Here is a 12,520-nt window from a genome sequence, read left to right as displayed (position 1 = left end):
TAATTACATGTATTTAGAGGCAATAAATTACTACTTCTGCTATAAGCAATTAGTATTTTTTTAGCATCCGATAGCCTAACTACAAGCTACAAATGGTGAGTCGACAAACTGGAAGGAGTGTTGTCCCAACAGCTCTGGTCCTCACAAGTTCCTACCTCACGCTTCCACGGGTCAGCCGATGACAAAGACCGCCAGCAAAAGATGCTGGTAGCGTAGCCTGGGCAATGTCACCACGATAAAAACATGGATCCGGATCGTGGTGATAGCAAAGTGAGGAGGTGCGACCCTCGAGCGTCTGTTCACCATGGAGGTGCGGCTCAAACAGCGTCTGTCTCGCTCGCTCCGAGCGGCTGAATAAGAAATGCTGTATCACGTCAGCTACACCTAAGGTGGCAGCCCCACCAACATGATGTAGGTATCGCGACCCCGGTAAGGTAGCATACTGAAACCCCCAACATTACTCAGAAAAACGAAGAAAGAGAAAACAACGAACGGAATTTTCGGCAACCGACCCGGCAACGAAATAAGGACAATGAATGGAAACTCGGTACTTGGAATGTCAGAACCTTAAATGAACCTGGACGAGCGGGCCTTTTGGCTCGTGAACTGCAAAAAGTGAATGTGAGCGTAGCTGCTATTCAGGAAGTACGGTGGCCTAGATCCGGAGAACGTGAATTCCGGGCGGTGGATCCCATCGCCAACACTTCCTTCAAGTATCATATCTATCACAGCGGTGGCGATAGGGCAGAACATGGAGTAGGGTTCATAGTGATCGGGAAGCAGATGAAGCGTGTTATGCGGTGGAGACCGGTAAGCGACCGCATCTGTGTATTAAGGATTCGGGGCAAATTCTTCAACTACAGCCTGATCAACATCTATGCGCCAACCAACGATAAATCCGATGACGTGAAGGACGCGTTTTATGACAGTCTCGATAAAACTTATGATGAGTGCCCAAAACACGACGTGAAGATTGTAATCGGAGATGCAAATGCGCAGGTCGGGAGGGAAGATTTCTTTCGTCCAATCATTGGTACAGAGAGCCTACATACAGTAACCAATGATAACGGCCTGAAACTGATAAACTTCGCCGCTGCTAGAGGTATGGCCATCAGTAGCACCTACTTTGCACGCAAGAATATCCGAAAGCACACCTGGAGACACCCAAATGGCGAAACTTGCACCCAGATCGATCACATGTTGGTGGATGGCCGGCACTTCTCAGATGTCATTGATGTAAGGACTTTTAGGGGGCCTAACATTGACTCAGATCATTATCTTGTTGTCTGCAAAATTCGGGCGCGTCTATCGACCGTTACGAATTCAACGAACCGGAGATCGATGCGTTTCAATATCCATCGCTTGTCAGTAGAAGGTGTTGCTGCAGAGTACCGCCAGAAGCTTGATGAGCGGATTAGCGAAATCAACGTGAACGAGGACCTCAACAATCTGTGGAACACAATCCACGGAGCGGTGAACACAACAGCACAAGAAGTGATAGGTACAGCTCAAAGACGACCACGTAATGGCTGGTTTGATGAGGAGTGCCAGAGGTTGACGGATGAGAAGAACGTTGCCAGAAGCCGGATGTTAGTGTCTGGTACCCGGCTGAACAGAGAGCGGTACAAGGTAGCAAGGGCAGCTGAGAAACGAACCCACCGCAGAAAGAAAAGGCAATACGAAGAACGCGTGATTGCTGAGGCGCAAGAAAGTATGGAACAGAACGATATGCGAAGGTTCTACGCGACTGTCAATGGTGTGCGGAGTAAAACAGCGCCATCTCCCGCCATGTGCAATGACCTTGAGGGGAATTTGCTGACAGATAAAACAATGGTGGCTGCCAGGTGGAAAGAACATTTTGAGACATTGTTGAATGGAGAGAGTGAGGGAGTATCGAGGAACAGAGTAAACATCGCAGACGACGATCAAGCTGTGGAGCCTCCAACGCTAGACGAGGTTAAAAAGGCAATACGTGAGCTGAAAAACAATAAGGCTGCTGGGAAGGACGAGCTCCCGGCCGAACTTTTCAAACACGGAAGTGAGCAGCTGCATCAAGCAATCCACCGTATTCTAACGAAGATATGGGAGGACGAAGAACTGCCTGCTAGCTGGTTGGATGGCCTCATTTGCCCATTATTCAAAAAAGGGCACAGACTCGAGTGCGCCAATTATCGAGGAATAACTCTTCTGAATTCGGCGTACAAAATACTGTCACGCGTTCTGTTTAACAGATTGAGACCGCTTGAGGAGTCCTTCGTCGGTGAATACCAGGCTGGTTTTCGTGAGGGCCGATCAACGACGGATCAAATGTTTACCCTGCGTCAAATCCTTGATAAATTCCGGGAGTACAACTTGCAGACTCACCATCTGTTTATTGATTTCAAAGCAGCATACGATTCAGTGAAGAGAAATGAGCTTTGGCAGATTATGCTAGAACATGGTTTTCCGGCGAAACTAATTAGACTGATTCGCGCAACGCTAGATGGATCGAAATCAAGTGTAAGGGTTGCAGATGAGATTTCGACCTCGTTCGTGACCTTAGATGGATTGAAGCAGGGTGATGCACTTTCAAACTTACTGTTCAACATTGCTCTTGAAGGAGCGATTAGGAGAGCTGGTGTGCAGAGGAACAGTACCATCATCACACGATCGTACATGCTCCTTGCCTTTGCGGACGACATCGATATCATCGGAATTGACCGTAGAGCAGTGGAAGAGGCGTTTGTGCCTTTTAAGAGGGAGACGGCGAGGATTGGGCTCACGATAAGTTCTACCAAAACGAAGTACATGGTAGCCGGTAGACAGCGTGGGAGCAATAGTGGTGTTGGTAGTGTAGTGTTGTTAGATGGTGAACAATTTGAGGTAGTGGAAGAATTTGTGTATCTTGGAACACTAGTGACATGCGATAATGATGTTACCCGCGAGGTGAAGAGACGTATTGCAGCTGCAAGCAGGGCCTTTTACGGATTACGTAGCCAGCTGAAGTCCCGTAGCCTGCAAACGAAAACGAAATTCGCTCTGTATAAGACGCTGATACTTCCGGTAGCCCTCTACGGCCACGAATCGTGGACGTTAAAAGAGTCTGACCGGAGAGCATTTGGTGTCTTCGAGCGTAAGGTGCTGCGAACAATACTCGGCGGTAAACAGGAGAATGGCATCTGGCGGCGTCGCATGAATCACGAGTTGTACCAAGTGTATAACGGTACGGATATAGTGAAGCTTATAAAACACGGCAGACTACGGTGTGCTGGGCATGTAGTGCGGATGCCGGAAGAACGACAAGCAAATATTATATTCAGCAGAGAACCCGGTAGAGGTCGTCGACTCCGGGGTAGACCTCGGACACGTTGGCTATTTGCAGTTGAGGAGGACATCAGGTCGCTAAACGTTCATGGCGACTGGAAGCGATTGGCTCAGGACCGAGTCCAATGGAGAAGAGTACTTCGTTCGGCGTTGAATCAACCTGGCGATTCGTAGCCCATCAAGTATCAAGTAAGCCTAACAAAAAAAAAAATGCTTCTGTAGTAGATTGTTCGAGCTTCTCCTGGTGGTTCTTCCGAACTTCCTCAGGAATTTTGCTCTCATAAGTGGCATGATTACTGCACAGGAAGAACACTTCCGCCTTCATCTTGTTCGACAAGTTGTAACCGCTTCGGGTCAATTGCCAAATTTTAATTGCTTTGAGTTGACCTTGGCCACACGCTGCACAATGTCAACGTCTTTCTGGAGCTTCTCGTTGTGCCAGTTGCATGATTCTAGTTCCGGCTACGGGGCCACGCTAATACTGGCTACCTACTGTGGCTAGCACACGGCAACCGCTAGTACAGCTGCTCTATGATAAAAGGCATGCAGGGCGATAGAAGCTTCCGATCAAGTTTCAAGCAAGTGTAGAACGTCTACCGGGTTAAGACTTTAGCTGCCACGGATCGGATCCACTTCAAGCACTCCAAATAGACATCACATAGATACTACAGCCAAAAGTTGAGGCACGCGCTGGTAGTTTGGGCAAATTCGTACTTCTCGAAGCCCTTGTATGACATGTGGATGGTATTGGCCACCCGGGACAGGATGTTGCTCTTAGAGTAGAATAAAATTATTTTATAAACTTCAAAGTGGAGCGTGACAAACTTACCATGCCATGCAGCACGTCGTACTGCTTCTCTTCGGTGAAGTACATTAGCGCAAACTTAGTCACGTTTCTCAGTTTGGATGCGCATCATGTCCAAGTTGATGTCCCGTTCCTAGCTGTTGTACGAGCACAGGACAAAATACATCGGGTCCGTTCCACGCTCCAGAGTACCGTTTGGGGAGTCTTGTTTCTGGCCGGCCTTGGCTTTCTCGATCTCTCTCGAGTGCAGGTTGGAAACTTATATAGCTGCAGGTGCAGGTCCTTCAGCGAGATGTCGGTAACCACATCCATTGGATCAAACTCACTGGCGTCCGTGAGCATTTATCTCGCTGCAGTTCCGTGTCTCGGTTCACGCAAACCCGATGTATTTTTTTTGTTCAATTGTGGTTTCAGCAAGCAAAACGAAACATGCGAGCTGTCAAAATACCGGGTTGCCAAAAATTTAATTATTCACAAAAATACAACGTCACCATGATGTCCGGCATTGTCGGCACTGCAGACACTCTTGAGTTTATCGTATTGAGTAACAAAATCGACGAAAAACAAATCAAGGAAAAAAAATCTGGTCCTTGGCTGCGATAAACAAAATTGCAGATTTATTACAAGAGTTCTATGCAGGAAAAGTGATGGAATATTATTTCTCCGTACATTTTAACCAATATCTCCATATAAATTTCAAATCAAAAGCATTTTACTAAAATCAATCTAACTTCATACAGGTTATTCCAATAAAGTCCAAAACTACAACGATAAATCAATCTGTTTAACCACCAGCCAAGATTTTAAAAAATATATCTATTCAGAGATTTGGTTCAAAGGTTTGGAGTATATGTTTTAGAAATAGTGAATTTTTTGAATCATAAATCATATTCCAAATCTCCTTTTCCCTCTCCCGATCCAAACAATTGTCATCCACTAACCTCGAGAAGACCGCGAGTAATCGGTCAAATCCTTTCATTTTAGATTTAAGACATTTATAATGTGTAAAGATTCGATTGAGCCTGTACAAATAAAGTAATTAAAAAAAATCTATTCAGAATGCTTAAAAAAATGTTCCTCTAGGGTGTACGCTCAATTTTGCGATACACTGTTTACTGCCGCTCTTCACATGTCCGAAAATCATCAAGTCGAGATATGAGACATCCAAAGCCTCACATGGGATGATGGGACATCCAATTTAGCCTCACACTTAGAAATAACTAATTTTACACGTGACGGAATCCGTGTTTGTTTTGCCGGCGCCGGTGGTGTAGTGGTAAGCGTGACTGCTTTCCAACACCCCGATGGGTCTGGGTTCAATCCCAGCCGAGATCGGTGGGATTTTTCTGAGGTAAAAAAATCTCTGGTCACGTCTTCCTTCGGAAGGGAAGTAAAGCCGTTGGTTCCGGCCCATGTATGTTGAATGGGTGCGATATCCTACGCAGGTATGGAAGCTGCCTTCCTGCACATTCGATTGCCGTCAATGGATGGCAATCGATGTCCGTCGGTGATTGTGATTGACACTAGATTGCGGAACAGAGACCACCGTAAATAAAGGAAAAAAAGAAAAGAGAAAGGAATCCGTGTTTGACATAAAAGATGAGACGTAAACAAACATGTCATGCAATATTAAGCACTCCGAGACTGAAAAGTTCGTTGCTTGACGTAAAGTACGTTTGATTGAGCTATATTTCGCGTCTGTTATGACTCAAATTTATGTCAAAATTGACGCCCGTATATGTTACTCTTAGAGCACCTAAATTTACAGGATTTTTTTCTAAGTGTGTTTCTTTTCAAGCTTTTTCAGAACAATGTTGTTGATTTCATCCATTATTATGAAAATATGGGTGATAGCTACCATTTGCATTGAAAAACTCAGTTTTGTCAAAAACGGCTATAAGATCGACATGCGAAGAGGGGCAGTATAGCGTACAAGTTATTAACACTAGATTTGGCGTAATTTTAAACGATCCTTCATATAAATTTAAGCGTTATTTCGCATGAATCTGTTATATTGTAATAATTGTATATTTGCTCAGGTTTTAAATTGAGAGCTCCTACGCCTGATGTGCCATTTCTACATTCGTATAAAATGTTTGGCAAGTGCAATGATACTCTTTGCCCTGAACAGGAATGTTTAAAAAATATCTCAACAGGACCGACAATCTTGTCAATTGCAAGTGTGCTTCAAAGTACATCGCGGTCATGATTTATGTTACTTTTTTTCCCTGCCATTGGTGCAGGCAATGAAAACCTTCCTATGTCAAAACTGGCACCATTTAACGTGATTCTCAACGGAACATGCATTTCACAAATTGAAATTGAATACTTTCCAATCCTACGGACTTTTTTCCACTCTTCTTCCCCTATTTCAGACGACATGCTGGAACGAAATCGTGATGTTGTCACCCTACACGACATCGATCCATCGTCGCTGAAGCAACTCATAGAATATGCGTACAGTGGAGAAATCACCATCACCGAGGAGAACGTACAGGTAAATGGCCCAACGGTCGTTCACCCACACCCCATCCGTGCATACAACATGGTCGATTGTCGAGCGCTCATTTTTCATGTTTGATTTCCGTTCACTCCTTTCCTCGGTTCAGGTCCTTCTTCCAGCATCCAGCTTGCTCCAGATTCAATCGGTTCGGGAAGCCTGCTGCAAGTTCCTGCTACGCCAGCTGCACCCATCCAACTGTCTGGGGATTCGAAGTTTCGCAGGTATGTACCATTTTCACTAGCAGTAAAACGATTTCGTGTATTGGGTAAATCATTACTGAATTGGTTTCCATCAACGACCTCTCCCCACCCCCACACACACAGGCAGTTATTATCCATTATTCGTTTATGACAGCCAGTGTGTATTATATACACGCAGGTCACCACCATAGTGATACCTAAATAACTCGCCTATCAGTGTCCAGAAATACCCATTGTTTGCTGTCCATTTAATTGGCATTTAGGGGCTAATAATTGCCGTTTTACTGTGGAGACCAAAACCATTTAGCAGCCATAATGTAGCTCATGAACTGTGTGAGGGGATGCCACCACCATCTAGCCTTGGGATATCATGATAGATGGTTGGCTCGGGTACACAATTTGCTCATTATGATTCTACAATGTTTGAATTTTGTCCATGTCGTGTTCCTGTCCACAAAATATGATTTAAAGTAATGATGTTATGAATAAATTTGGTAGAACTTCGAATTCAGATAAATGCTGCGTTCGTCAATCGCTGCATTTTAATTAAATACATGCAAATGATTTTGCAATTCTTTTAGATCGTTGGTGTTCATCAAATTTGAAACCGTTGCATTCATATTTTGAAGTAATTTCAGGCGTAACATTTGATAACGACACAAAAGCATTTGTAAACAAACTTTTTATGGCCCTTTACACGTGAACCAAAGTAGGCCCACGCAAACCAATACCACTTTCGGAAAGATGAGAGTTGCCCCTATCCGATGATGTTGTTGGTTTGCGTAAGCGTACTTCGATTCACGTGTAAATTGCTTTAAAAAGTTTGTTTACAAAAGCTTGTGAGCCGTTATCAAATGTTATGCCTGATTTATGGTATTTCAATCATGAAAATACTAAATGAGCATGAGCATTAGCATGATTGACCGAGGATGCAACTCCGTTATTACCAGATCAGCTGTAATTACACAGATAATCAATAGACGATGCTTGAGACTAGCAATCATCCTCAATATGTAAATACTGGTGATCTAAAAATAGGTAATAACAGAGACGGCCTCGTCTGAATGCTGGTCTAGAAAGGAATGGGACTTCAAACTCGCTTTAATAAAAGCCGAGAACACCTTTGCACTTTTACTGGATCACTGGAATGTTGGATAAAAGGGTTGGGATTGCAGCAGGATTCTTTTTGGTAAACGATATGCTGAGTTGATATCCCAACGATTCAATATCGTAAAGGAGCTAGGGTTTGAACCCACGGTCTTCTGCTCAGTAAGACTCAGTAATAAATAAATAGATAAATAAATAAGCAAAATCGATCGCCACTAGGCCACCGAGCTCCTTATATCACAAAACAATTACAATAAAATATCCGTTCAACTTGTTGTTACTAGTTTTCGATCCCGGCGGCGACTACACCGACGACAACAACAACTGCTCTTAAGAACGATTTGGTATGGATTCCCAATCAACACGTTTTTCCTTCAACTCAAATATTATATCTTTTACGTATCCGTCCCTCCACCCGAATTTCAATACGCTTTATATCATATAACCCTATAATATGTAGGAGCTTCTCATGATTTTCTGCTCAGTAAGCAAAATAGGCCACCGGTTTGAATCCTTCAAATCGATCTTTTACTAAATTCCCTGAACTTTTTCAAAATTCCTTACACATTCCTTATATGAAGTTTTACGCAGCTCTTCAAAATGCTCCGAAATTCGCAAACCATCTACAAAGTGTGTTGCACTTCTACGTTTCTTGTTGATTTTCCACGAAGTTTCACGAACGTACGTAATTTCCCCAACCATTCCATGTTCATGAGGCTTCAAAAAAGTTCTCTGAAATTATATAGTGGTTCCCAATCAATAATGAGCTTCCTTAAATAAAATAATGTTTCCTTAACTTCTACGAAACTCCTCATACTTAAATAAATTTTCCAATTTTACGCAGTTTTTAGGAACTTTTCCAAGTTCCTTGTTTCTCCGCTTTTTTTTTCTGAAGGCCATTCAGGACATTCCCAGAGTTTCTACTAAGTTTCTTCAATTTCTACGATGTTCCCTGAACGTCTTAGAAGTCCTTGAAGTTTTAGGAAGTTCCCAGAAGTTGAAGGAGCGTATTTCGACTACAATGTGCAGTCTTACTCAGTGTCATTCCCACTAAAGAACTTATCAAAATCTAACCACTCATCCCTAGGTATAAAAGTCAAGATCACAGGTATAAAAATGAAACTACAATGTGTTAAATCGGAACCTACCTAACTAATAAAAACCAAAGATTTAAGTAAACTAAAGGAGAAAATATCTATTCAACTCTCTAATAAGGAAAATCCCAAAGGCTTGGTAGCCATCATAATGAAGTAATGAAATTGGGTTGTTAGCGGAATGCTTAAATAAAACAGCAAAAAAAGGTTATCTTCCATTTAATTTCACTTAATTAATTTTGGTATCCATGACAGATACGTATTTCGGCTAGATAATTCTGGAGGGGGTCTGGCCCCCATGGAACCCACATTAGCTACGCCAATGCCTGCGTACCCTACCAAGGAACATTGAAAGTTTTATCGAGGTGTTATAGTATTCTACAAGTCTAAATCATGGTCTACAGAACCTTCATAAAACCTAAAATGTTACTTGGGCTTGAACTTAAAAGAAAATGACAAAAGGTAAGAAATGGGGTGACACCCAACATATCCACACCGGTTTCTATTGACCCACTCGAAACACGTTATGAAAGTTGATTTTCTTTCAAAACATCATAAAAAACCCGCAACAATAATTCGTCGAGATCGATTAAGATTGACAGAACATGGTAAATGGGCAAAAAGTTCGACTCCGAATAAATCACATACCGGACTGCGATCACACGACTAATACGAAATTCAATTTTCATAATGAATAATGGATTTGTTTACAGTCGAATGAGTGCCTTTACGGAGTGTGAGTGTGTATGCCAGTGATATTGTCCTCTTGGGGAAAATACAGAACAGAAAATGTCGTAACTGAAAATGGCAAAGCTCCAATCAACACGAACCCCTCGCGAGTACACCGTGTTCACCGGACTCCCTCTTTCCCTGGGAGGGTGTTGAATGTGAGAGCGGTTTTATCCCTTGCGGAGTACATTTTTCTGATTTCCAGACCGATTCCCCGTTTGATTGACGTTCTTAATTAATCGTTACACTTGTCATGATTGCCCCGAACGGTTGTTTGCTTCTGTCGGATGTGGTGATGATTTATACGATGGAACGTGAAATTCGATTTACTTAATGGATGAGAGGAGTGTGCAAGCGTTTCCAAAAGTAGGACGCATATTAGGCCGTATGAATAAAAAGACTACTTTCCTCTCCCGTGCTTTTCTTACGAGGCGAGTAAAGTAAACTATTTTATTCATACGACATACTCTGCCCTTTTCAGCATAGTTGTCCCATTTGTGAAAACAACAAGCTGAGAAAAACACTGGTGAAGTTTTTTTTTTTCTAAGAACTCTTATGGACGGGAGACCGTTGTTTTGGTATTTTTCGCGACATTTTCTGACCAAAGTAGGTTGTTTATTATGAAGTTATGGTACTTGAAAATCAATTCCCATATATTATGCCTCTCAGGGCAGTATTATCATCATAGATCAAAGTGCAACCCATACAGTACTGGACATAGAAAATAATACACCATAATTTTTGACTCCGCATGAAAGTTCAAAGAGCTGTAACTTTTCAGAATTTGCATAAAACAATATTGAAATTTTGGCTGCTTGTCAATAAAGTATTCAAGATTTGTAGCTTGAAGTATGTATGAAGCACAACCGTAGCAAGTCAAACTATTGTTACTTTTTTCGTTGTGAACGGAATGAATAAAATTTTGAGCAGTTTAAAAGAACTATATTATGGCTACCTACAAATGCTAAAAATTACACAAATTTGGAATAAATTATTGTCAAATAAGATGCGATTTACCAATCAAGTCGCAAATAATACTTATCAGCAGCCAAATATTTCAAAGTTTTGATGAAGATGCTGAAAAGTAACAGTTCTTCGAACTTGCATGGAGAGAAAAAAAAAGCACGGTGTATTATTTGTTATGTCCAATACCGTATGCTACATATTGCAATCAATAGTTCATCAATTCCCACTAAACCGTATAATCGATTGCGCTTCCGGTCCGTAATGCCGAACCATGCATTCCATTTCCCATTCGCATCCATTCAGGAAATTTGGTCCTCATGCATTATTCAATAGTTTCATATCACGTACATCCGATTCATGCCATCACTAATATGCTGACTGTCGACGTTCCTTCAGCTACGGACCAAAAGCCATTAGAGTTCAGTAGTGGGAGAGGGTGTATCCAGCTCAGCTCTGCCTTTTCTTTGCCAACGTTTCCATGCCTTTTATGCTATATTAGCACGTAATGTTAGTGTTCCAGGCCGAAACCGCGACACGACTCATGTTTCTGTTCTCTGCTACATCATTTTCCATTCTTTCCATTTCCAGATGCCCACTCGTGCAAGGAACTTCACTCACGTTCGCATCGTTATGCTCTGCAAAACTTTCAACAAGTTGTCGGAACGGAGGAATTTTTATTGCTAGGATTTAATGAGGTAAATAAACATCCACTTTACCAGTAACCATACTAGTATCGACTGACCCGCATCGCCGCCTACGGGAAATGAGGTGTAGGGATTACCGACCCCCCAAGAAAAGATTTACTACAAAACTAATTCATCCCTAAAAATATAAACACACCTCCATGAATACACCGCTAGGGAACCGTTCGGTCGTTTATAAGGGGGAATTTCCCGCACCGACCGAAAAGATTTACTACAATGAACATATACATACATCATGCAACCTTCGAAAGCTTTCCCACCCCCTTCTTCTGTTATGTAACTGAACGGAAGAAAAGCTCAAGCGAAGGGGAACATTAAATTTGCCCGAAAGTTACCGTGGCTAGATCCGTAAAATGTAATTTCCCATATAATATATGCATGTAAACAACCATGCAAGGCCACGGGGACGAGAAAGTAAGGTACAACGGTACAACTCTTGAACAACTTGCGTGTAAGTGTGCTGATGGGACTCAATCAAATGATTCGCTATAATAGGGTCAAGTGTTTATAGGTCCCTTTTCGGTTAGCGAGCTCGGTAAGGAGAACTTATACAAAACACCCCTCGGAGCCATTTATCCGTGAGTAAAAATTGATGAAAATCTTTATAACTAGTTTGGAGTGAATTGTTTACATGTGCAAAATTTCATAACAATCGGTTCAGTAGTTGTTGAAATGTCATCGAAACAAGAAGAAAATCGCCGGAGAATTTCACGCGCCGTCATGGAAAATCCACTGCGACCATGAGATGGATCGGAAGACAACTGGGAATCACCCATACAACTGTGTCTCGGGTGGTAAAATCGTTTAAGGAGTCCCAGACGTCCGAGCGGCGGGCTGGAAGTGAAAGAAAATCAAAGACAGCTGACCCTGTGAAGGCCCGGAAGGTGTTGGATTATTTCAAACGTAATCCGAACCTTTCGATTCGCGACGCGGCTCTGAAGGCAAAGTGTTCCGCCTGGTTCGTTCAGCAAACCATGAAACGAGCTGGGCTTCGTGTATTATAGGTCCGGAAGGCACCGAACCGGCGTGATCAAAAAAACACGGCGGCCAAATTCCGCGCAAGGAAGCTGTATCGAGAGTGGTTAACGAAACCGATGTGTGTGGTTATG

At 42.6% G+C, this 12,520-nt stretch overlaps 1 protein-coding gene and 1 pseudogene across 2 annotated transcripts in view; one reads left to right on the top strand and one right to left on the bottom strand.

Moving 5' to 3' along the window:
- LOC135713614 (kelch-like protein 17) overlaps positions 1-12,520 on the top strand; it is a 109,926-nt gene that overhangs the window by 83,133 nt on the left and 14,273 nt on the right. For both annotated transcript variants that reach the window (XM_065236747.1, XM_065236748.1), the window contains exons 5-7: positions 6,484-6,605; positions 6,718-6,832; positions 11,296-11,402. In XM_065236747.1, the coding sequence (XP_065092819.1) occupies positions 6,484-6,605; positions 6,718-6,832; positions 11,296-11,402 (344 nt within the window). The remainder of the gene's footprint in view (positions 1-6,483; positions 6,606-6,717; positions 6,833-11,295; positions 11,403-12,520) is intronic.
- LOC135713633 (probable valine--tRNA ligase, cytoplasmic) lies at positions 3,897-4,450 on the bottom strand (annotated as a pseudogene).

This window comes from Ochlerotatus camptorhynchus, unplaced genomic scaffold (genome assembly GCF_037179485.1).
Source record: "Ochlerotatus camptorhynchus isolate MF236.1 unplaced genomic scaffold, CSIRO-AGI_Acam_v1.1 ptg000574l, whole genome shotgun sequence".
Classification (NCBI taxonomy): Eukaryota; Metazoa; Arthropoda; class Insecta; order Diptera; family Culicidae; genus Ochlerotatus; species Ochlerotatus camptorhynchus.
The sequence above is the reverse complement of the archived record's forward strand: the minus strand, read 5'-3'. Positions and strand labels throughout refer to the sequence as shown.